The sequence below is a fragment of the Coptis chinensis genome, chromosome 2, assembly GCF_015680905.1.
Source record: "Coptis chinensis isolate HL-2020 chromosome 2, ASM1568090v1, whole genome shotgun sequence".
NCBI lineage: Eukaryota > Viridiplantae > Streptophyta > Magnoliopsida > Ranunculales > Ranunculaceae > Coptis > Coptis chinensis.
Window position 1 is genome coordinate 101,435,876 of NC_141457.1, and position 26,991 is coordinate 101,462,866.

Below are 26,991 nucleotides of genomic sequence, written 5' to 3' on the forward strand. Positions count from 1 at the left end.
GCACCTGAGCATCCATTGCCAAAGTCTAAACACTTTATCTCCATAGTACGGCTCACAAATTAATTTCATTCTTACAGGTCTCAATGTACAGTAGCATGACACTAATCTGCAGAGTTCCCGTACTAAATCAACTAAACAAGAATTAAGAATAAAGATAGCAACATCAAGATGACGAAATAACAATTTCATCCTCTATTCCATCTCCATACAGAAAATATATCGAGTCGAAATATATCAATAACCTACTACAATCTTACAAAATTAAGTCTAACACGCGAAATTTGGTTCCTTGAATCAGTGAATTATTGGCTTGAGAGGATGTGCTCTTAGTTGAGATAGGTCCAGATTTGAATCGAGCTCTTCATCCACTTCGCCAACAATACTTCTGCAAAGGCCAACAAAACAACATAAGTTCTGTTTTTTAAAAGATTAACAACATAAGTGGAAGAGATAAGAGTCAAAATACGGTTTGATGGAATTCCAAATAAGTAATAGATGCATACATGTTATCGCCCCTTATGATCACTACTAAAAAAGGGTTTATAAGCTCAGCTAAAAGGTGAGATATTAGAGTTTTTATTTCGGTTTTCTAGGAAAAAACAACCGAGGTAAAATCCACTGAGGTAATAGAGTTCTATAAAACCGAGATAATAAACTACAAAATTATCTCAGAAGTCTGACATCTTATCTAAATATATTATCTCGGTTTTCTAAATAAAACCGATATAATATAGAATAAAACCGAGATAAATTGTTGATTGAAACCAATTAGTATAGAAGAAAACTGAGATGTTTTTTTTTTTGAAACCGAGATAATATCAAAAAATAACCGTGATAAATTCTTTTGGAAAAGGAGATTGTTGGACAACCTTTTATCTCACCCTTTGTCATTTTTTATCATTTTTTTGCTGGTATTGCTCATGACAATTAACCAGGAAACAAAAACCTGTCCCAAACCACCACATTCCCTTTTATATTCATAAACATCAATACCAACACCGGCCCAATTAACAAAAACAACCCAACATAAGTAAATTATTTGAAAAACGTATTTCATTAAGATAAGAAAGAACAATGTCGAACATGATCTTAACTTTCAAAGAGTACTAGTGATCAGTCATTTATTTATAGAAACTCAAATATTGTATCAACTAATATTCTTCGAACTATAATAAGACATTTTTTTAACCTTTCTCTATATAGTTAAGAATTGAGATAGATGGTTCCTGCTGAATTTCCTCCTTACAGATGTTCCTGCTGAATTTCCTACTAAAAAAAAAATTGAGAATCCAAAGAATATCTCCACGCTCTAGAGCGGAACGCTTGGCAACCAAGGACTCAACTTGAAGTGCATCTTTAGTGGAGGCCCCTACCTTAACAGAATTATTTGATTGCTCAAGAACATCATTACTATGTGTCACTGGAAGCTACCTCATCCTAATGAAGCTCTGGTAGGATAGATGTAGGGTCCTCACATTGCTTAATCGCACAATCTGTAATTAATTCAGAGATTTTTATACTTACCTAGATACCGAAGGTGCTATAGGAGAATGTTCGTCCTCCATATATGGGTTGTTCCTCCAACAAGGCCCTTCCTCTTCGTCCCAACCAGAAACAACATATGAAGCCCCTGCTTCCTCCCAACTAGTACTAGGCTTAACATCAGAGCCATGAGTCTCTTCGAAGAGAGAAGCCCATGTCCGTGTCGTAGGAAGGGTAAATTCATCTCCAACTGCTGATGCTTCGTTAAAGAACTTCAGTGAAACACCGTCGTCCCGAAGTTAACTTCGGTGCATCTTCATTTCTAGGAGCATATCTTTGAAGAGGTCTTTTTTGATCGGTGCATTGTAGGGGCTAGTTCGCGAAGAAGACTCAAACAAGGAAAGGAGTTGAAGCGGTTTATGCGTGATCAAGTTCAAACCGAAAGCCACAGACTCATCCATGTAGTTTTTCTCTAGGACCTTCTTGTACTGGTCCTCTGGCAAGGACTTGCATTGCTTCCTGATATGAACAAGGACACTGGAAAATCAAACATCATGTGATTAGAATACAATATATATAGAGATATCACTAAAGAATTAGGGAAAAGAAGTATCTTGGTTATACTTGGGGAAAATTGAGTCCGGGTCGAACCGTTATTTGTCCATGCATGTGGGTTGATGTTTAATCGGCCATGACTAGTTGCCTCGTAAATGCCGTGTAATTTCCTACCATTGTAGTTGAATAGGAATATCGGCAACCCTGGCTCAATATTTTTTATATACGAGAAATGCCGAATTGGTAAGCCTACACAAAAGTTAATAGAGATTTAATGAAAGTTCAAACCAAAACATAGTATAAGTTATTAGAAATGAAAATAAATTAATATGAAAGTTAGATATGTTAACAAACTACAAAAAAGTGTTATTAATAGAAAAATCTGGGATTTTAAACAAACAAACTCATATCTGAAAATTCCAAAATCGCTATGCACCTATATGCTTTAATTAGGCGCCACTACAGGAGAGCTCTGACAATGTCATTCAGTGGATTATCGCATAATTGAAGAAAACGGTATGTGTGATATTATTGAGTGGAAGAAAGCTAACAACACACACTTAAGAAAATCTGCTGCAGTGGTGCTGCATCTATTAGTTAAGTCTGAATTTAAAAGATATGAATGTTCTCCGTATGCTTTCTTTCTCGATCAAGTGACAGCTCTCCAATAAAAAGTTATGGATTAGGTATAAAGCTGAAAATCAATCCGAATACCCCCTCATTTATTGATACCCTAAGTGAAATAATGGAACATGTAAACATGTGTGGCTCTTCTCTGGGTCTCTGGAATCAAAGTAGCTTTTCGGGGTCAAATCTACTGTATCAACCAAGTCCAATCCGGTAAAATGTTAATAAGGGGGGTGTGTCCTTAATTATTAGTTATATACGTTATCTGTTTTTTATACTACGCATAATTGCATAAACATAATTGAAGATCTACTAGAGAAGTAGTTTAAAAAATCCCAATTTTGGGGGTTGTAGGCTTGTAGCTAGAGACAAAATAGCATGCTTTAAGTAATATGCAGTTAAAAGCTGAAGTACTACTATACTAACCAAATAACAGGTTCCTTAGGCACTCGCCCATTGTCTCATGTTTACAGCCAAATATTACCGCACCAAGCTGCTCTTTTGTATAATGATATGCAGGTGCACTGCTATTAACACCGGGGGTATGTGGAATTGTCTCCCAAAGTGTGTGTTTTAGTTTTTCTTTTTCTTTGAGTGTGTTTTCTTTTCTCCGTCCACACGCCATTCTTTTTAAGCCACAGATTCACCAAAGACATTAATCATTGATATAAGAAACCATGACTCCCATACAAATTGAAGCATAACACTTAGAGATACTCAGAGATAGACAAAAGAAAAACCTCGATCACATGTACCTTTTTTTTTTTTAGGCATGGAACAAGCAAAATGCTTATAAATTGAATAACAAGAGAAGCAATAATAAATTGCATGAATTTTACAATCGCAACATTTATCCTTTACATGCAAGATTATGCAAATATTGTACCAGGAGCATCATCTCCTTCACTAATAAGCCATCAATTCATGACTGTGGGAGGAATAGGAGAGCAAAATGCCAGACCAAGGTTGTAGTTGAGCGAATGCACAACTGTTGCAAAAAATGTCAAGTACAAAGAGCAGATCACCCTTAAGTTGTTGAGAAGTCATTCAACAATTGTTCAGATTCAGATAGTGTACAACCCAAGAAGATGACAAAATCGGACCTTCGGTACACATGAAGATCCATTAGGAAGGCAAATCATATTCTCCAATTCAGCAAGGCTTGTCCTTATCCATTTTCAAGTGAACATGGAACCATTTGCTTTTCTTCGGCCTATCCTTTGCCAAATGTTTTTTATGACTGGTTTGGCATTCTTCTTCCTTCTTGGATTCTTTGAAGGAATCACTGCTTTTGCTATTACTTTCGAACCGTTTGGAGGAGGAGCGATTGAGTAGGAGGCATGGATTGTGTTTCTTTGTTTGATGGTTCATCAATAGCTTGCATTTCCTGTGCATATCTACCGCCATCTCGTGAATTGTGCCAACACCTCTCTATACTTCGGTTTCAAACTTGGATAGTTCCACCCTTTTAGTCAAGATTCAAGCTTCCACGATACGACTTTATCCTTTTCTTACGAAAAGGTCCGGCCTACAAAGAACTTCTATTACATAGCTTGCACTTTTAAAGAAGTTGTCACCATAAACGAGAAAATACATGGGTGCCTGGTTTTAGCTCGGATATTTCACATGGCTGAAATCCGTCCAATTTTTTAAGGAAAGCGATGCTCGGGATCCTTTGTTCTTTGCCACCGAATTGATTGCTTGATCCAACCGGTAAACGGAAAACCAAGAAAATACATCCCGGTGAGGTACATTTTCCTATTTTTCGCCCTCCTCCTGCGATGCCGGGCTTAATCCACCGTTATCCTCCGGTTCAAAATACAATAGCTTAAACTTGCTCTTGTCCGATGATTGGACTCGACGGATAAGGCACCTTGTGCTTCTTGTTCGGTTATGTCGAGAAATAAAAGTGAGCACACTTTGTTTCTAAACCTTCTTAGAACAAGATTGTCCCAAATGAAATGGATGAAACGATAACCGCACCATTCATTGCTTCCTCCAACACAGTTGCTAATCTGATAGTCTTTATTGCCACACCTAGCTTACTAAAAGTGCAGCGAACATGGTGTTGGCAGTTCCCCAAACTTCGATAAGTCTAGCTCCAATTCTTGACTTTCTGCTTCAATAGCCTCAAAGCCACCGGTATCATCATCTTGGCGGCGTTTATCCGGATCAGACAAAATATTGTAAGAAAATGTGGCTTCCTTAAACATATCAACTGCTTCAGAATCATCTCCTTAAACATTTCATTATAGTGAAATACTAAGTACCAGGTAACAACTTCCTTGCAATGTACCATATAGAGACGACTAGCATCTAAAGAACCAACATGCATAACAGAGAGAGAACAAAATTGAGATGAACCGAAGAACGAGGGTTTGTGGACTATAATGAAAAAATAAAGCAAGTAACATATCCGATGGAGTTTTGAGGAGAAAAGAGAACAAAAGCTGAATATCATAGATTTAAGAAAAAGATATTGGGGTTCTTGTGGCAATCAAGAAAATCGAGGGACACTTGAAAGGCAAACGGTGATTCATCAAAGTTAATTCTATTGATTGCTTTCTCTTTTCACCCTATTTGTAGTCCTCCCGGAGACCCTACACTCACACCTATGCCAAGGCAGGTATTTCTTATTTAATTTTTGTTACCATTAAAAGGAAATTTTGGCAAGAAGGTGCCGTGAAAAAGCAAGGGTTTTACTCTTACCAACATGTCTTATGACTCAAAATTAGCAAGGAATACCAAATGACTTGAGTAAATAAAGAAGGTAAGGTAAATACTAGAACACAAATATAAGATGGGTTCGCGAAAATTTGAAAACATGCAACTTAACACAACATATGACCTTCAATAGAATTTGAACGGTGGAAGATGTCTTGTAAAGTAAAACTTAGATAGGTGGAATATACTGAATTAAAGACCACATGAGGAGAAATCACATCATTCAAACATAGAGAAATTTGATAACAAGTAAAACTTGCCTTTTTATGAAGTTTTGACAAATAGTTTTCAAAAAGATCCTCGTGATCTCTAGGACGTTCAATAGCCTTGAATCGCTCGTCATCCTCAAACATGGATATCGCTTTGCTAGATAATAATGAAACAATTCATATAGAGCGTTAGAAGTGACATTACATTTAAATAGTACTATGCTTATGCCGTCTCAAAATATGAATAACAGTATGAAATACGTTGAAAGGTTTCAATTTTATAGCAAACTTTACTATCAACACGAAAAATCAGTGCTACTTAAGAGAGAAGACAAACCTCCATCTTGTAGACGATGTTAGTTCTTTGGACTCCTGTCAAGCAAAAGTATCAATTAGTTTCCCATCTTATTGTTGTAAATAATAGATTTGGGAGTACTATCCGTCTTACTTCTAGCATTTTAAAGTGAATTCTTCTCGAGACTTTTTTTTGTTTAATCGTCTTTCCTCGGCTTCCTGTTTTTTCCTTTGACCCAAGTACTAAAATACAAAAAGTACAAGTAATTACGATATCACTGATGATGAGAAACAAAGAGAAGTGTAGAAGAAAAAGAAAATGAAGAATCATCATTGTGAAGGCTTACCTCATTAAACGCTTGCTTTTTTTCTCCAAGTGTTCTCAAAGCTGCATATCTTTTGTCATTAACTATTACTCTCATGGCCTGTAATATTTTGATTTCATCATTAAATCAAAGTGCATATCTAGAAACTGAAATATTGGGAAGAGATAAATATACCTGTTCCCAGCTCCAATTAGGCTCAACATTCGCAGATTCCAAAAGTTCTTTAAATGCAATTTTTGCCTCCTAAAAGGATACATAACCAAAACTTCTTTTAGTTTGTACAAGTCAACTATAAAAAGGTATTTTCTACTTTATTTTTAATTCAGTGCTATAAAAGGAGAATCCTAAGCAAGCACCTGTTTACTAGCATAAACCAAAGGTTCATCATCAACTGACTTTTCCTCCAAAGTGGAGTAATATTTATTTTTCCAAAGAATCGCCATACCCTTTTTTGCTTCCTCGCTAAAAGTAAAAACATCGACATGATCTGCTGATTGCAAGTTAAATTATCAAACTAATCACTATAACTATTAGATTAATAGGATCAAGTGCCTTAAACTCCATTGCAAGTAGAGAAATAAAAAGATCCATATGAAACCATATACCATCCCTAAGAAGATAGTACAAATGATGCTTGTCTATTTTGTATACTTATTGACTTCGGCAAAGGGAAATAGGAATTTAATCAGTCTTTTTCTGGCATAAGAAGGCATCCGATAAGAGAGAGAACTGAGTACCTCCAAATCCTGAACAGAGGCTACATTAGCAGAATTTGCAACATCTTGAGGAAGTAAATTCACGGAAGTATTCCTAAAACCATTGACAACAGAAACAGCAAACTACGATTATCCAAAATTCACTTCCAACAGTGTGTAAAATTCAAGAGGACTAAACATGTCAATATGTCAATGTAGTGTTTGCCAGCACAGCAATAGAAACTCCATTCCCGGTGATCGTAGCATGTGAGGGAGTGACAGATGCCACAGGAGAGTGACCTCCAACAACATTTGGTGCCACGAAGGAATAACTTGAGTAGATTGTGATCCCAAGGGCGCCCGGCAGCGAAACTCATAGCAGCAACAATCAATGGCTCCAAAACAGATGAGGTAGATGGTCCTTCGACCAGAAACATTTACCATCTTGGCGGCTTGGCGGTCCACGGCGGCTTTCACGGTTGAAATCCCCGACTAGACAAATTTTCTGCTTGTTCACGAGCCAACCGGAAGCATTATATAGCAAGATAAGAAAGAACGGAATAGGTAACTAGAAATTATTTAGGAGGGGAAAAGACCACGGATATATGTGGAGAAACCACGCGATAAGAAACCTTCAGGTCATCAGGAATCGTCCACTTAGATTGCTTTGTGACTTTATTGTAATAGTACCTAAAAAAATAAGAGACGTTTAACATCTGGATTCGGACTAAATAGTAAACATAAATAAAGTAAAGAATGCTGAATCAATTAAAACCAGTATGGAATGTCACCCACATTCTTCCATCTGGGGTCGTGAATTCCTTCCAGACAGTAGATGCATCTGCCCTCTGCTAGACCCAAGCACGTTACCGAGGCAGCCACGTAGATTGCTGACCTAGGTTTACTCAAAGGAGTTACCAAGCAAGAAGTAAATAAACTTAACAAATATATACAGTTATCTGTACGTCTGTATAGATATATTTTTTTGATAGGAATCGTCTGTATAGATAAATGCATATGGATACTGTGATGCATGTATACATGAATCAATATAACCATCAAACAAAATGCAGTGAGAAGGAGATAAAGAATGCCTCCACGGATTCACAGTCGAAATGAATAAATAGCATAAGAAAGCATAGGATGCACTTTGAATGTAATTAAGTAAAACGTAATGCAAAATTGTTAAAGAAAAAAACATACTTCCTCAATGCGAACAAGGAGGCGTCTTATAAAAGTAGCGAGGGACAACGATCCACCTGCCGTCCCCCCAGTATGACCGGAAGGGGTGAGATGCCAAAGCACTAGAAACCTTGAGGTCAAGCGAGTGTAAGAGAGAGGGAATTGGGATACCAATGAAATTTGTTCACGATAGCAATTCCTTCATGAAAACAAGTAAATTTGGATTCTGCGATTGCATTGAGCCTACCATAAGCCAAAGCATAATCAAATCGTATGACTATAATGAAGTGCTTTGCTAGGCCAAGATGGATATACCAAGAGGTCTCTCTTTGAATCCTCCAAAGGTAGCATTTGAAGGCTCTGAGAAATGAATTCTATGATGCAGCGTGGACGATCCTTTGAATCAAGAACAATGGCTAAGTCATCTTCTTCATGCAAATCCTTTAGGTCTTGGGCAATATCTGCGCCATAAATCACATGACACTGCAAAGAGAGCGGTTAACAGACGGAAAGAAATAAAGAAAGAACGCAGATAACACTAGTAGAATATAGTACCACTGTAAATTTCTTTTGGTCTCTGTTAGTAAAACCAAGTTGATATAGTCATAGATACAAGAAAAACACTCGCTACATACAAGAAGGCCTTATCTAAAAAAAAGATAAGAGTAATACCTACTCAAAAGCAAATCAAGTTGAGGCAGGACGACTAGAACCTCCTCAGATCCAATTTATTCTAACAAGGAATGAATAGCTGATGGAAGAACTGCGAATCAGTTTATAAAGGTTAGGCACTAACTTATTTATACATGAATAACTTAGATTCAATATTCTCAGATGATGATAATAGGATCAACTAATGAGCTGGTCTGGAAGCTTCCAAGAGCACAAAAAAGTAGGTACCTCCCACGTTGCAATGGTGTACGTGGCCTGGAAGATTATTGAAAATATAAGAAGTCTTTGACTCAGTGACTCTTCTTTCTTAAACCGTCATTTTCCAACAATAGGTAATCTGAGAACAGAAATACCTGATGTACCTAAGCCAAAAATTCTCATGGACCTAGCACACACACTTCAAATGCTATCAATATACAGGCCACATCTCATGCAAGGCGAGATCAGAGGTTAAATTGATAGACTTCCAGGCTCCAATATCAGCTTGAACCATGCAATATAGGCAACACCTGAAAAGTTATGCATTAGTATACTGCTTCTAATACCAGTCTTTGTGAAGCAAAGAGTAAATTATTAGATTAGGAGGATGCTAGGACTACAACAACATACCTAAGAGGCTGAGACCTTTGCCTATTTGGTAGTATAGTTCTGTGTAGGGCTCCATGAAGCTGAAGGGAGTAGAAGCCATATAGGGTGCGGCAAAGCGCTTTTTCAGTCTTCCTTCACACCTGTCATAGCTTTCTTGTGCTTTTTTGCAATCTTCCTCCAAGGAAACAAAAGAGAGAAGAAACTGACCTGTATCAACATGCCATGTCCATGTAGTATAACTTCCAACAATTTCTTGACATTCCCGCATAGTTTGCATGGACATAGTATAGGATTTCCCTTACCAGCATCACATTGATCATCAAAACAATTAATACAAGCAATATGGCATACATAAATTCCTTACAAGAATTTATTTACTAAGAAAAAAGTCTTATATGTCAAATACGAATAAAAGTAATAACTACGTCAAGTAATAAAAGTAATCACTAGCCAAAAGGTGATTTCAATAACATTTAACCTAAGAAAACTAATAGAATCTCCAAATCTTTGAAAGCTAGCTATCTCTAGAATCTTCTAACTGAAAGTGATGATCCAAAACCTACAAAGCCAAAATGAACACCTTAAAGAGTTTGACTTTATCATTTTTCCATGATAGGTTTGATTGTCAGCAAAACAAAGGCATACTATTTAGCAAATAATTTCTAAAAAAGAAAAACAATGTAAGAAAATACTCACCATGCACCAAAAGTCTTCCCATAATCAAAATAATAATTTCTAATAACATTTAACCTAAGAAAACTAATAGAATCTCCAAATCTTTGAAAGCTAGCTATCTCCCAAATCTTCTAACCAAAGTGATGATCCAAAACCTTGAACACCTTAAAGTTTGATTTATCATTTTTCCATGATAGGTTTGATTGTCATACTATTTAGCAAATAATTTCTAAAAAAGAAAAAACAATAAAAAATACTCACCATGCACAAAAGTCTGAAATGCCTTTGTTATGCTCAATGAGAATTGTTGAATAAAGTCAAGTAGAACCGAGCGAAGGTCTCTTATTTCATCTTTGGTATATGCTTTGCTATCTTCCCCAACTCTTGGATCTAAATTAGAGAAGGAAAGAAAACGTAACTAATATATTATAAGGCATTAATATTCTAATTTAATTATATGACAAAGAAGTATATATGTGTTTACCTTATTTGTTAAAGATTGAAAAGGATCCCTAAGAAAGTGTCTCATAAACATCATAACGTAGTAGGCACATTCTACACCTCCTGGTTGTTTTGGGCACTACACAAGACAAATAATAAGATTAGTCATACTTACTTGGAAGGAAAAAGTAATAAAAATATATGAATTTGGCTTTGTTTACCTTGACCACTTGCCAATTTGGTCCTGCCATCATTCTTTTCCCTCCAGCATAAGTGAAAGCTCTAATAGCACTACAGAAAAAGAAATTAAATTGGGTATACACATATTCATATAAGACCTTGCTGCAAACATTTTGAGATCCAAGCTCACATTGCATTCACTTTGGCGAGGGGCACACGCATTAACACAACATATACTAAAGGAGGATGCTAGCGAGAAGCATCATGTAAGACAATACGAGTTTGAATATGTTTCTAATAAAGTCGAGAACTTAAAGGGTTGGTATTTTAAAGGAAAAAGATTATAATCATATAAGAAAATACATGAAACACATAACTTACTTGTCAACAAGAACTTTTATTCTGAATATTGGAGTCGGATTTCCAGAAGAATCCAACCAGTAAACTTGTTGTGATGATATATCAATAACAATCAATACCCAATGCCTCCTACAATGAAATAAATAGATAATAATTAATCCAAAATGTATAGGGTATAATCATTTAAGTAATAAATATGATTAAGAGACAAACAAAACACTTACCCCAAATTGTAAGGAATCAATAGAATTTGATTCCGCATTACATAACCTAATATGTGTTGCAAATGCTGAACTTTCTCCCCATCATCATTCCCATACTTTGTGAAGTTAGAAGGATTAGCAAATGTGTATCTTTCTTGAGAACTCATGAAACTCCCATAAAGATATCTAAAAAAATTAAAAATTAAAAATGTTACGATAATTGCATCTACTAATCAAATACAAATGTTTAAAGCAGCATGCAACTTTAGCTCACTTCATGTATGTAGTCATGCAGCTGACACTTAGCCAATCCATGCTGCAAATATCCAACAAATCAGATTTTTTTATGGAAAAATGGCCTAGCTCAATCTCTTCCCCCTAAAAGCTCCCTTTCTATAGGGATGACAATATTATTAGACGATTCCATCGTGTTGTCAAGCATATCGCCATATTCTCTGATACTACGTTCCATCTCATCAAGTGTTTCCTCCTTTTCCTATGTGAAATAATCAAAATATTGACAGGCATAACATAGATATGGACTTATATCACTGACGCTACTAGAAAAAAAAAAAAAAGCACTAAACTATACAAAAGAAATTGAAATTGAAAACCCAAAGAAATTGAAGAGAATAAAAGGACAAGGGCACAAATTTAACTTGAATAAGCTAATTCACATGGATAGAACTTCACAACTTATTATTATAAACATCGTCGCTAAATCTAGAAAGAAAAAAATCAACTCATACTTTCAAATCGATTGAAGTTTAAATAATCTAAAGTCCTGCCAAAACTAGTTGCATCTGCGAAACCATTAGGTTATGAGGATGAAACTTAAGTTAAGTTAAGATCTTCAAAAAAAGAAGTTTACAATGCAAAATACTAATACAATTGACACAAATGAAAATGTTAAAAGTGGTTGGAAACTTGTCAAGTATCATTCAACTTATAAACAATATGGGAGTCACAATAGGATTTGTGGAAAATTGGAATATTGCACTTAGAGCAAGACCTAAATAGCAACATGCTATCATTTTTTAAGCCATTGGATATATTGTTGGCTTAATGCAAGTGCTACCCAATCAAATAGATAACAATTTGCATCTTCAGTGAAACCACTGCCACACCAAGATTGAGAACATTACTAATTTACTGTAGCCAAACTTTAGAAAAACGTGTTACTCAAATCAATATAGAATATGGAGCATAAGTAAGCTGCATCTATTGGAAGCAAGTCTTTGAATACAAGAATGCTCTGAGAACTTGAGAAGGAGGCTCTTTTGAAGCATAGTTGCAATTGCTTCTTCAACTTAGTTAGGCCGATACATAGTAGGGGCTGCTATGTGTTGTCACCTTAAAAATTGCTATATAGATAGTTCAGTTAGTGCATTTAGACATTTAAGACATTTTACTTTCATTCTTGTATAAGTTCAATATTATCCGAGGGAGTGAGTGTTCTATACTAAAACAGGGAAATAGGCCACAACCGCCTGCACCATTAATCCCTTAGTGGCTAAGTGCCATCACTGCCATGGATTTTATAAAAGGGAATTGACACTGTTAAATATAGTTTATTAAAAACTAGTACTCATTGGAAATATGATTTACGGTAAATTCAATCTTCCTGCAAGCAATCAAACACATCACAAGTGTGCAATTGCTTGCTTATCTTTTTAATGGAGAAAACATGTTTTTAAGCAGTTAAACAGTTATATAAAATAATTTTTACTCCAATAACATGTTACAGGGACTTGTGTTATTGATAGGACAATATGAACCAAAAATCTATTTGCTGGAGAAAAAAGTAACTGTATCCCCCGAAATATGACCATCCCCCGAAATATGACCAATCAAATAGATAACAATTTGCATCTTTAGCAAGCAACAGTTCACACTTATAAATTATGTGTAATTACTTGAATATGAGTGTCCATAGACATACATTCTGCCAATAACATCAGTTTGTATACTGGTTAAATCAGCATAGTATTAGTCGTTCAAGCTATGAAAGCATAAAAGTCATGTTTCTCCACCAATATTGTTTCCAGAATAGCAGCAAGATAAAACTCAATACTACCCAGGAGGCACAACAACCCGAGTTTATACAAAATGAAATAACTTTTCCTCCTAGTCGTCCTAGAACCAATTTAGATTGTTCACCAAACTCTAATAATAATTAACGGCACATAGTGTTTGATTACCAATGTACTAGTTTTACTTATTTACTAGATTAACCTATCTAATGCTATGAGTGCAGTGTGAACATTTCCCTGCCTTTCATTGGTACCTTCCTCTATGTAAATTTACTCTTTGTAATCGGGAATGCTAGAAATGAGATTGTTCCTAGAAAACCAATTCTTCTTTATGCAAAAGTCTATAAATAACAATTAGTAAATATATGAGATTATGATCATATGAAATAAGCTAAATACCTGTGGAGTACTAATTTCAAAGTTAGGCAATGCCTTCTTACTTTTAGCCACAACACCAAAATCTTTTATCTACATGAGTATAGTAATAAATCTAAGTCATATATTAAAAGTTCAAAATGCATATAAAAATACAATAATGTAAACTTTGACCTGTTTGCCTTTGTTATCCTTTCTAGCCTTCTCTGATCCAAGTAAATCATGTTTTTCTTCCTACATGAATAAGGAGAAAAAAAAAAATTAGTGTATGCATGTCAACACCAATAATCATTACTTTTTGTCTAATATTTTACTACATTGCCGATTATCACAAATTCTTTTGGCCATGCCACAAAACTATGCCATGCATCCTTAACAAATCTCAAGTCACCAACCGGTACTGGGAGAGGGAGGTTAGGTTTGATTAAAGTGTCAATTTGTACTCGAAAATTGGCTTCTCCTAAGGGAATATCATTAATATTTTCTTGAGGTCGAGTATTCTTGAAAACTGAGCCTTTAGCAACGATGTTGCTTTTCAAAGTCAAAGCCAAACTACACTTCACACCCTACAAAAAAAAAAATAGTAAATCAATATATCAATATATGTACACTAAAAGTACGAAGTGTTAAGAAGATAAAAATGTTGACCTGTTTATTTGATTTTTTATCGTTGCTAGCCTTCTCGGGTGCATCAAAATCACCATCTCCTTCCTACATAAATAAGTAGGGAAAACAACGTAATGAATCAAATGAATGAACAAGTGTAAATCAACCAAATACGTCATTAATCTTTCTATGATTCTTTACCACATCGCCGACTATGACAAATTCTTTTGGCCATGCCACAAAGTTGTGCCATGCATCGCTAATAACGCCAAGTCACCACTTGGTAATCGGGTATTGGGAGGGGAGATCAGGTTTCATTATTAAGTCAATCAGTACTGCATATTGTGTTCTCCCAAAGGAATGTTGTGGACTTTTTCTTCCGGTCCAAATTTCTTGAAAAGTAAACCTTTAACAACAATGTTGCCTTTGGATCTCAAAGCCGAGAACACTTAATAGCCTATAAGAAACATGGATATGAGTTAGAGCTTATGCATATATCGTGATAAGAATTATATCAATTTAAAGGATAAGTACCTTGGGTGTCTTGAATTCATGATTGGTTGGAGTCTTCTTCATTTTGGGATACCAACATCTTTCACCTGCATGTTTAATAAAAATAAATCAATATATGTACACTAAAAGTACTAAGTGCTAAGTGTTAAGAAGATATCGGTGAAAAACATAAAATGTTGACCTGTTTCCTTGATTTTTTATAGTTTCTAGCCTTCTCGGATGCATCAAAATCACCATCTCCTTCCTACATAAATGAGTGGGGAAAACAACATAATGAATCAAATGAATGAACAAGTGTAAATCAACCAAATACGTCATTAATCTTTCTATGATTCTTTACCACATCGCCGACTATGACAAATTCTTTTGGCCATGCCACAAAACTGTGCCATGCATCGCTAATAACAATCAAGTCACCACTTGGTACTGGTATTGGGAGGGGTAGATCCGGTTTCATTATTAAGTCAATCAGTACTGCATTGCATTGTGTTCTCCCAAAGTAATGTTGTGGACTTTTTCTTCTGGTCCAGTCTTCTTGAAAAGTAAACCTTTAGCAACAATGTTGCCTTTGGATCTCAAAGCCAGAGAACACTTAATAGCCTATAAGAAACATGGATATGAGCTAGAGCTTATGCATATATCGTGATAAGAATCATATCAATTTAAAGGATAAGTACCTTGGGTGTACTGATTTCAAGATTGGGCAACATCTTGCTAAGTGTATCCCCATCTTCTACCTGTATGTTTGACAGATCTAATTAAGTCCCACAAAGAAAAAAGAAAGAAATCGAATGCGTAACACAAATAAGTCATAATCAGATGCATAACTAAGTTGATACCTGTTGGTTTACTCTATTATCACTTCTAGCACTATTAGATCCAACATTCTCAGGTGGTGGCGACTTATGCATCTCTTTCTTCCTTAATGCACTTTCCTTTTCTAAAAACCTCACCCTTTCTTCTGCTTCCATCCTTCTTGCTTTTTCTTCATGTAGTTGGGTCTCAAGCTCCTCTCTATTTCTCTTCCAAGTACGTCTAGGAAGTTTAAAGTATGTTGTTGGAGTTACAAACCTCCCCTCCCCCCTAACTCTACCACTATGCTCCGGGGTTCCTAAAGCCTGAGTAAGTATATCATTCTTTCCCTTAGTTACTAAATTCCCCTCCTTCTCCTTCAGTTTCAATTGAGCCTACATGACAGAATTATGTTAATACATTTCAATATTTTATATATAAAAGTAAAAAAGAAATTAACAAAAACTTCAAGAAAACTCACAATTCTTTCTACAATTTTCATAGTAGCATCATTCACAAATTCACCATTCTTCTTTTGACGAGCCCTTAGCCATTTGACACTCCGATCATCATGTTCTACTGAGGAACCGAACTCTTCTTTCTATTAAACATAAACAAAAAACTGTATTAGACTAGAGTATATTCATTGCTAGAAACAATAACATATAATAGGACCTAGAGTATTGGACAAGAGGTGAGGTGATAACCCTTGGACCTACAGCCACCTAATCGGACATACAGAATTGATTTGATAACCAGATAGTAAATCAATTAATAGCCTGATCCTACATGAACCAGACACCTAAACCAGACAGCCACCTAAACTCGTGAAGTCAATTAATAACAGAAAATTCCTTCATCAGCTGGATGGAATTGAAAGGAGGGCTCAAGACGTTGCAGAAACTAAAAGAGTGGAAGAAAGTAGCAACCGATGTTTGTGTCTTTGTGTTGGTGGGAAACTGAAACTGTAGATCATCTCTTTCATACATGTATACATTAAGCAAAACATTATGTAGTATATCTTGCCTTGAAGATAGGATTCAAGAGCCCATGGCCCATATGTGGCAAGAAGAGGTACAATGGGCTGAAAAATTACACGAGGTAAAGGTCGCATACAAAGATAGTCACAGGTTTACATGGAATGCTTTTGTATACGGGATATGGAAAACGTGAAATGACAAGATTTTTCAGAATAAGCAAGTTGACGCAGACCAGTTAGTAAACTCAGTGATCGGAGATGTAAGAAGACGACTATTGGCTCTTAACATAAGAATGGAGCAAGGACCGGAAGCACAGAGCTTCATGGAAATGTGGGAGATAGAGGTTGGAGTAAAACAAAAAAAGTATGAGTACTGTAAGTGGATGAGAGCAGAGAAGGAGATACACAATCTGAATATTGACGGGACTCTACAAGGAACAGAGGGAGAATGGGCAGCAGTACTACGTAATGATAAAGGAGAAGTACTTGCAGCAAGCCAAGGTAAGTCAAACATGCAGAATATTGCTTTGATAGAGCTACAGGTCGTAGAGCAAGGAATGAGGATGGCATTAACACAAGGAGTAAGTAAGATAGCGGTACAAACAGACTCAACAAATGTTATAGTGTGGCTGAAAAAGGAAACCAAGTACCCATGGGCAACAGAGAAGATGATCCGGAAAATTCAAAATATGAAGGAAGAGATGGAGCAATTAAGCATCAACCATGTATATAGAGAAAGTAAAAACCTCGCTTACCAACAAAAAAAAAACAAATTAATAACAGAAAATTTAGAAAACTAAATGATTACCATCTCTTCTTCGAGACCAACATAGCCTGATCTACTGAGTCAGTGGTTATACACATTCTTCTTTCTCCTCTCAGATTGCAACTTGCTATACTCCTTTGAATTCAAAAAGACAACAATAACTAAGTATAGTAGGGGATGAACATACATAACTAACTATCACTATGCAATTTGAATTTCATTCATCCCAAGTTTAAACAATTACTATACATACCTGAAACTCATCCGTCAATCTTGACTTCACAAACTGTTCCCAGTCATTTTGACGAATAAAATCATAAATTTTTTGTGGTTTCTCCAGTAGGCTACGGTCATTTATGTAAGGAGTAATATATTTCCTAGTCAAATTGGTCTTGAAAGTTCTTCATCTTTCTCCATACAATTTGGATCAATATCAAATATTTGCTAGACATAAAAAAGCATGTAAGACATCAGCTTTAGGAAGAAGAGCAAAAAACAAATTGTTCATAATATAAAGTACATAGAATTATACGATTACGTACCTGCATTGCTTCCCATAAATCATCTCTCAAAGGTTCTGGTAAATCATGCCAAGTTTCAAATTCACTCAATGGTACCTTGGACCTTGCCAATGCACCTTCCATACCAGCAAGTTTTCTCCGTACTACCCGATTATTTGGCCTTCCTTTTTCATCATAGACAACTCTAATTTTATTTCCATCCCATTTCTTGTTAAGCTCAATCATTATTGTTGTTCCTCTTTTCGTGTTTCCCTTTTTCGATTTTTTCGGTTGCATCGTTCCTTTTCGGTTGTCATTTGATTGGCCATCTTCTTCGTACCCATGATAACCTACATGGCAAAAATAAAATGCACAACACATGTTAAATCTATGTAGAAATTTTATATGACAGATTAACGGTCAATTTTCTAATTTCGGAAGAAAATGGACAGTGAATCAACAATCTAAACAAAAATATAGGAAACTAATGCATCCCATAAGCATTTCCAACAGCAAAGGCAGAGAAGTGCAAAATTAAAAATAAAAAACCTGCTTCAGAATTATGACCAAGCAATGACATGAAAATAACAAGATAAACAAGACAATTGAATATAAACAAAGGCCTGAAAGCTTTATTAGTTTTATTCGGATCATCTCAAGATTTTCCTAAATACGAAAATTCAAGCTACACTATTAGAACTAATAGAAAAGAAAAATCAAATAAAAGATACAATAATCAAATAAATAGAGCTGAAATGTTTCGTTTATGGGCTTTTCTTTTCTTTGAAGGCTTGTGAGCAATCCAGATCCCCTCACAATCTTCACGTCCATACATTGATTGTTCATCGTTATTCACATCCAGAGATTCCATATCTGGAAATACTTCGTTGCGAATGTTGTCTCCAATACCATCATCAATGAAGTCATCATCTTCATTCTCATTATCATGATCATAATATCTCTGAGGAGTTGCTAGGGCAACTGACCATTTAGGATCGATCTGATCCGGTACATAGAAAACTTGCTTCACTTGAGAGGCAAAGACGAAAGAATCAGATTTGTACCCAATTCTACCAAGATCAACCAGTATAAAACCCAAGTCATCTACCTTTATGCCATTTCAATTCTCAACCCAATCACACTTGAATACTGGGAGTTTGAACTTACTGTAATCAAGCAACCATATTTCGCTAATAACACCATAGTAGCAACTTTCTAAAAAGAGTGGATTTTTATCTCTTGCACTTGTTATCTACATTCCACTGGCAACTAAACTCACTCCACTATTCTGATTGACTCGTGACGCATCACGATCCTTTGTGGAGAAACGGCAACCATTAATCACATAATTGTGATATTTCAATACATGTATATGAGGACCTTAAGCTATCCAACGTAAGGTTTTGAGACATTGTTACCGGGATGCTCCTTTCATCCTAAACCCCGTGTTCTTTATAAAATTAGTTACACTTATTAGAGTAGTAAATAAAAAATTCAAGTTGTTTAGTAACTCACCCTTTTTCTTAACCAATCACTAAAAGTGCTAATATGTGCATCATGTAACCACTTTTGGCTTTTTGATTGGCGGGGATGGTTTTGCCTTAAGTAGTTCATATGCTCCCTACAAATTATGAACACCAACTCTGGTTAGATATGACAGAAAAATTAGAAAAAAAATTGAACTCCTCAAATGTATTTGAAATGTCATTACTCGATATAAGGTTCAACAACATTTGTATTGTGCAACACATAACCATGTGCTTCCTCTAAGGACTTCCGGTCGACAACTACCAAATCACCACCTGATGGAGGCTTTCCAGAAACAATCTCCTTGGCTGTGTTGCTTTCAACATGTGGAGTACCAACAACACCCAAATCAGATAAAAACTCACTACAAAACTCAACTGCTTCTTCTGCAATATAACATTCAGCAATGCAACCTTCTGAACGATTACGATTTCTTACATAGCCTTTTAAAACCTTCATGTACCTTAACAAAAAGAAAAGGAATATTGATGGAATTTCCTATATTTAACTTGGTATAATTTGAACTATAAATGATATTTGGCAAACTTACCTCTCAAATGGGTACATCCATCGAAAGAAAACTGGACCACAAAGTTGGACTTCTCTCACAAGATGTACGGTTAAATGAACCATAATGTCGAAGAAAGATGGTGGAAAGTATTTCTCCATAAGACATAATGTGATTACCAATTCTTTCTGAGTTTCACGTAATTTCTGCAAATCGACTACTTTCGCACAAATGGCATTGAAGAAGAAGCAGAATCTAATAATTACATATCTCACATGTTTTGGCAACACAGATCTTATTGCCACCGGAAGCAATTGTTGCATCAGCACATGACAATCGTGGGATTTCAGACCACCTAATTTTAAATCTTCCATTGAAACAAATGGCCTGAAATTAGATGAGTAACCTTCAGGAACTTTTAGCTCATGCAAGGTTTTGCAAACTCGTAATTTCTCCGCTTTGGATAATGTGTAACAAGCTGGTGGCAGGTATGTTCTCAATCCTTTTCTTTCTGGTGCCAATTCCTTTCTCAAACCCATCTCCTTAAGATCACGATGAGAAGCAACCCCGTCCTTCGTTTTCCCCTTAATGTTAAGCAAGGTCCCAATAATACTATCACAAACATTTTTCTCAATATGCATGACATCCAAGTTGTGTTGGAGAAGTAAATGTCTCCAATACACAAGCCTGAAAAAAATCGACCTCTTCCTCCAACAACGTGTAACATCATCATGAACAATATTTGCTATTAACCTTTTTGACTCGTCACTTTTGCCCCAAAAAGTTACAAATGTTTTAACCTTCTTCCGTATACGCACACCGGTGAGTGGTGTTGGTGCAGATCGAAACTCACATTTACAATTAAACGCCTTTTTTTGCTTTCGATACGGATGCTCTTCCGGAAGATATCTTCTGTGAGTCATGTACACATTCTTCATGAAATGCTTCAATCTACAAGAATCTGTGTGTTCACCACATATCGGACAAGTGTTATAGCCTTTAACACAAGCACCGGACAAATTACTAAATGCAGGAAAATCGTTAATTGTCCACAAGAGAATAGCCTTTAGTGTAAATTTTTGTCGTTGGAAAGCATCATAAATCTTAACCCCTTTCTTCCACAATTTTTTCAAGTCCTCGATCAAAGGTGCTAAGTATATGTCAATGTCATTTCCAGGTTGATGTGGACCTGAAATCAACATTGTCAACATCATAAACTTCCTTTTCATGCACAACCACGGAGGAAGATTATAAGTGACCAACATAACAGGCCAACAACTATATTTACTACTAAGAGAGCGATGTGGGTTGATTCCATCTGCCGAAAGTGCTAAGCGAAGGTTTCTTGGTTCTGTTCCAAACTCTGGCCACTTATCATCTACTAGCTTCCATGCGGATGAGTATGCTCGGTGACGTAGTTGCCCATTAACTTCTCTCTCATTGGCATGCCATGTTAAATTTTTCGCTGTCTCTGCTGATTGGAACATCTTTTCGAATCTAGGGATCAGTGGAAAATACCACAAAACTTTTGCAGGCAAACCATTACTTTGCTCAATCATATTATCCTTCGACTTATATCTTGAAAGTCCACATGTAGGGCATGTCTTTCTGCCACTAAACCCCTTCTGATATAGTATGCAATCATTGGGACACGCATCTATCTTCTCATATTTCATTCCATACACCGCCAATGTCTTTTTAACCTCACGATATTTTTTTGGCGATATATTCTCTTCGCTTGGTTGCATGTCTCTCATCATTTGTAACATCTTTGTGAAGCTTTTGTCGGACCACCCACTCTTCGCTTTCAGATTGAACAAGTTAACAGTGGCACAGATAACTTCGTATACTTTGAACATCCTCTATACAAAGGTTCCTCAAAGATCTTCAACCAACTTCTTAATCATTTCGGGGTTACCCGCGATAATCGATCTCGCTGCCCGAACCAATTTTGTTGTTTCAAATTGCATCCTCTACATGCTCCCACTCAAAATGATGATGGGAAGGCTCATCTCAGATCCATATACGAGGGAGGTGCACTTGTTGTTCTTTTTCCCCATGCCATGTCCATGTAGTATAACTTTGGCACATGCCATTGAAATACAAATGATTTTTAATGTCGAAGTTCCATCAATTTCTTGACATTCCCGCATAGTTTGCATGGACATCGATAGGATTTCCCTCACCAAAGATGGCCCCCCAAAATCAGAAAAAATTCTGAACCCCTACTTGGAATTCAATAGATAACTTATCCTTGGACATCCAACCCTTATCCATTTTGAATGTGTCAAAGAGTAATCTGAATGTAAACAGTATTGTTCAGTTAACAAAGTAATCAAAAGGCATTTTTTAATCCCCCACAAATATGCCAGATATGAAATCTAACAAGAACACTACATGACCAGTCTTTATTTCTAATAAAACATTAATAATGCTACGTATTATATGGTCAGGGGTTGCTCGGTACTAGCTATTTAATACATACAGACAAATAATGAGGTGAACAAACTAGAATTCATGCTGTTACTTCTTCATTTTATAGCTTAATTAGACGTACAAAAAACAGGTTTTCCTCTTTTTTAGGTAAAACTATATATCAACATCATTGAAAGTAAACATATGCTATGAGAATCAAAGTTAACTTACTGAATTAATAGATATTCATGCATATACACAGTAAAGTAACAATACTTGAATTCAATAGTGCAACATTTTAAGCGAGTAACAACTAAAACTATAAATGTATGGACTATTGACCAATAAAAAAATGGTTGTATTATCCAAAAACAAAGGTGCATAACAAAAAACATGTTTCCTCACACTCATGTACACAAAACAAAATTGATAAAGTCATATACACATGAACAAAGGTTAACCCAAAAAGATTAAACTTAATCAGATAAAGAAGATAGAAGTGTACCAACTCTAAAAGCAACCTAAGTTGGAGCAAAGCAATCAGGACCTTCTCTTGTCCAATTCGATTCTAACAAGGACTGGGAAGTGATAAAAGATCTGCAAATAAATAAATAAAATGTTTAACCACTAATTCACTACTCAGGATATAACAATGGCAATAAACAAGCTGAAAAAACAAGAGTGAACCTTTTTACAATTGAGAAAGCATATCAAATGGTTCTACTACCCAAATACAAAATTTCATGACGAAAACCTTGCATTCTCAACTTACGTAAAACCAAGTTGCAAGGGCAGAAGTCTACCCTGAAAGCTAAACTTATGAGGGTTGCAATTTTAACAGATTGCAATAAAGTAATATAGATTGCAAAGCTATGAATTATCAAGCAAAATGCAGTTTACCAAGACCACATAAGAAGACTAGGGGGTTGTGCAAAAGGTAGCTTTCGACATTTAAAAGTAGTATTTGACTTTGGGTGGCCAGAACTCTAAATTATCAGGTGACCGACCATTTGTACATCAATGCCTCATTGCTTCCACTAGCAGCCAATGTTTTTGTTAATCATGTTATTAGACACAAAGTTTGTTTCGTCTTGTGAAGGGCAACTCATTAACAAGTTTATCGATAGCGCTATTTGTTCTAATACTACAGGCCTGGATCTATTCTTAACTCCAGTGGGTGTTACAGAAATTGCGAGTTCAAATACCAAGGAAAAGGCACAGACGAACTAGAAATAGAATGAATGATTCTTATTTTAAATAATGAAGACAATCCAGCCAGTGGAATAAGTTCAATTCTAGTTAATCGGAAGAATCTGTTTGGTCTCATACTCTCATCAGCTATTTGTGTGCAATCATGTTACCTTAAATAATAGCACTAGCTTGATATAGTCATAGATACAAGAAAAAAGCTCGCTACGTACAAGAAGGCCTTATCTGAAAAAAGATAAGAGTAATACCTGCTCAAAAGCAAATCAAGTTGAGGCAGGATGACCAGAACCTCCTCAGATCCAATTTGTTTTAACAAGGAATGAATAGCTGATGAAAAAACTGTAAATCAATTTATAAAGGTTAGTCACTAACTTATTTATACATGAATTTTCAAAAATCTGACTAGTTTTGAACACTATATAATCTCCTAGCTTAATCTAAGATCATTTTAGTACCTGAAAACCCAGAAGAGTTGTTGAACTGCTGTGGAGTTGAAATGGGTAGTGGAAATTGTTTCTGAGTCGTTGGTGCGAGAGGTGAAGAGAGGGCAAAATACACGGATAGTGGAGAGCGAGATAGTTGGGATTAAAAATACACGAAGAGATATATAGTGGAGAGCGAGATAGTTGGGATTAAAAATACACGAAGAGATAGCAGAGAGCGAGATACTTGGGATTAGAACGGCAGTTGCCATTATCGTGAGTTCATGATATTCTTGAGCTAGAGAGTCTTGTAGAGCGGGACTTCAATTTTTTTTGGACTTCTATTTTTTTTTTTGGGATTTCTGTTTTCTTTAATTTATTCCGAGATATTTGGTATAATAGCTATTATATCATTTGAGTGCCGAGATATTTGGTTTAATATCAATTATATCATTTCAATGTGAGATAAATTAAATTTCCTATTATATCAGTTCTAGAATGGTGAGATAAATGAAATTTCCTATTATATCCGTTCCACAATGGTGAGATAAATGAAATTTCCTATTATATCAGTTCCTATCCACCAGTGGTAAAATCCATATATTTTATCTCGGTTAAGTAAGAGGCGAGATAACAGATTTATACTCAAAGTTAGTACTTAAATTACAGGACATATTATCTCATTTACAGGACATATTATCTCTCTTATCAGCAGAACCGAGATAAGGCTAATTTTAGAACCGAGATAAAAACCCTTTTTTTTAGTAGTGGATGTACAATCCTAATACAAGTTGTTGGACACCTTCCTGTACATAAGAAAGAACAGACGAAACTGTGAGCTACCAAGAACAATGGAAGACCTTGTCGACTCAAACACAAGTCAGGCACTCAAGAAACTAACAGAGTAATGAATGACTTATGATGAAGCCATTTAACAAAATACCCAAACTGTAACACATCAAAGTATGAAACTTTATAAAGGAACTGGGACGAAACTCTATAAAGGAACTGGGCGAACCATTGTGGAGTAAACACGTTCATAAGACTCATCAAGAATAATGTTTGTTTCTTGGTCAAAACCTTTCAGCACTCCCTGCATACAGACGATACTAGTAAAGCACTATCACAAGTCTTTTTATACAAAGCCTAACTCTAGCCTAGTTTTACTTACCACTATATTGCGCCCATCATTTGTTATAATGGAAATTTGTTCTGCACGAAAAAACAGGAAGTTAAAAACGACGGTTGTGTGCATGTGTACATAAGCATGTCCAAGTAGTTTGTGTCAAAAGAACCATTTAATAGAACAAAGCATCAGTGGGATTTTATAACTGAAATCATGTATAGCGACTAATCCTGTTCAATTAATACAATCATGGAAATCTATCACTAACCGCACATATAAAGAAGATACTCTAGTCAAGTAATGAATAGGAAAGGTGGGAGTTTACTTACGATCTACGAGAGACTCAAGTCCAGGGCCACCATTTGTCATTGGGAACTCGGGTATACAGAGACAAGAGTTGTTCACAACGATGGCTGTCACACCTTAACAAATTTCACTGCAGGAAAAATTAAGTCGAATGTTAAGGGGGTTGTTGCAAATATAAAACCTCTCCACAATAGAAGCAAATAAGCCTATGATTTTACCAAAACACCATCAATATATAAAACAGTCAAAACTCAAAACCATTATAACTAAAGGAAAATGCTCATGCCGTCAAAAGACTATTAAAGTTACAGAACTAGAAACACATAATATAAAAGTCCTAAATGGAACATTTTAGTATCATCAACCAAAAGTTTTTTTTTTATCGAGTCGAGTCAAACATGATATAGTATTATGTATTAACGGTGCTAAAACTTTTAATCAGCAAATGTATCTATTTTAAAAGAAGAAGAAAATATTAGTAAACCCTAATTTAACATAATCCAACCTTCAGTTAAATTCATTTCCATAATACACAAGAAAGTAAGATTCAGATTAATCAACAACCCGAACAAGGAAATGGAAAACAACATTCCACGAGTTGACTTACTTAACAAAAGTCAAAATATATAAACATAAAACCCTAACAAAATTATACAAAATTTAAAGTATCGAAAACAACTGAAACATGAAAAAGAAACGAAATTTCAAATTGAGTGAGTTACCTGTTAATTACACGAACCAGAAAGTAAATAGCGATCGATTGAGCAAGGAGCCAAGCTACAATGTAGAGAAAAGGAAAAGAAGATGAATGTGTGGGTTTAAAACTCGTTGGGGTTTTTGGAGGATGCCCTTCAAATTACAAATATATCCCTAATGAGTAATGATGATGGACGTTGGACGTTGGACCTTTTCAATTTGGGGCTTTCTTTGTGACAGATCGAGGCCCATTTACAATTTGGACTAATGTACGATTGAATTGGGCCAATAATTTCATAGTAAATATATCTAGTTCCAGTTTTATTTATCATTCTTAAGTAATAACATAATTCCAACACCAATAACATTATCATTCTTAAGTAAACCTAGTGATGTCCAAATGGGTACCCGACCCAGCTCGAACCTAAATTTTCAGGTTTTGAACCGGTATCGAGTTACTTGGGACCGGCCTTGTTTCGGGTTCGGGTATTTGTTGGATATATGTGACCAAACCCTACCCTAACCCTATTTTTCGGGTACCCGTCGAGCTCGGGTTCGGGTTTCGGGTATCATAAAACCCGAAATATATGAAACAGAAAGATTATCTATTTCGTGTGGAGTGTTTCTGGCCATATCAATTCTCTCTAAATCACGTCATTTTTAGCTATTAGAACAATCCAACCTCTTTCTTTTCCACTTTTCCCACTTCAATATCTCAAGAAAGACTCTTCAAATTCATCAACCAACTCTTCAAATCCATTGATTGATCACGATGCTGATTTTTTGAGATGATGGGGTTGTTGTTGTTGGGTGTGAATCCGACCTGTTGAATCAGTGCATGTTTTCGACTAGTGCAATGAAGAAACATTTTCAAGGATGCAGCCAACCTATAAGCTATTACTCACAAGATAGTGGATTCGTGACTTTGTGTTGCCTAATGATTACAATAGATATTCTAGCTTTGTATTGAATAGAAGTGGATTCGTGACTTTGGGTAATGTGAAT

At 35.7% G+C, this 26,991-nt stretch overlaps 3 protein-coding genes and 1 pseudogene across 4 annotated transcripts; all 4 read right to left on the minus strand.

Annotated features, from left to right (window-relative positions):
- Positions 1-11: 11 nt before the first annotated feature.
- Positions 12-26,144, minus strand: LOC147519694 (sm-like protein LSM8). 2 transcript variants are annotated; one of them, XM_086594877.1, is made up of 7 exons: positions 26,013-26,144; positions 25,314-25,420; positions 25,030-25,070; positions 24,877-24,951; positions 24,629-24,664; positions 504-520; positions 12-385 (listed from the first exon to the last, which is right to left on the minus strand). In XM_086594877.1, the coding sequence occupies exons 2-7, from the start codon at positions 25,351-25,353 to the stop codon at positions 295-297; spliced, it is 300 nt and encodes a 99-aa protein (XP_086451003.1). In that variant the 5' UTR covers positions 25,354-25,420; positions 26,013-26,144; the 3' UTR covers positions 12-294. The 2 variants fall into 2 exon arrangements, 1 of the variants encoding a protein (XP_086451003.1); XR_015214273.1 differs by lacking the exons at positions 12-385; positions 504-520 and having other exon boundaries at positions 24,855-24,951.
- LOC147519695 (chaperone protein dnaJ 16 pseudogene) lies at positions 3,817-5,741 on the minus strand (annotated as a pseudogene).
- On the minus strand, positions 10,362-11,336 carry LOC147519696 (uncharacterized). Its single transcript, XM_086594876.1, has 5 exons — positions 11,235-11,336; positions 11,032-11,139; positions 10,692-10,761; positions 10,514-10,609; positions 10,362-10,419 (listed from the first exon to the last, which is right to left on the minus strand). Exons 1-5 carry the CDS (start codon positions 11,270-11,272, stop codon positions 10,372-10,374), a joined length of 360 nt encoding a protein of 119 aa, XP_086451002.1. The 5' UTR covers positions 11,273-11,336; the 3' UTR covers positions 10,362-10,371.
- LOC147519697 (uncharacterized) lies at positions 17,359-21,077 on the minus strand. Its single transcript, XM_086595025.1, has 7 exons — positions 19,855-21,077; positions 19,489-19,767; positions 19,293-19,398; positions 18,594-18,885; positions 17,820-18,127; positions 17,531-17,563; positions 17,359-17,412 (listed from the first exon to the last, which is right to left on the minus strand). Exons 1-7 carry the CDS (start codon positions 21,075-21,077, stop codon positions 17,359-17,361), a joined length of 2,295 nt encoding a protein of 764 aa, XP_086451151.1.
- Positions 26,145-26,991: the final 847 nt, after the last annotated feature.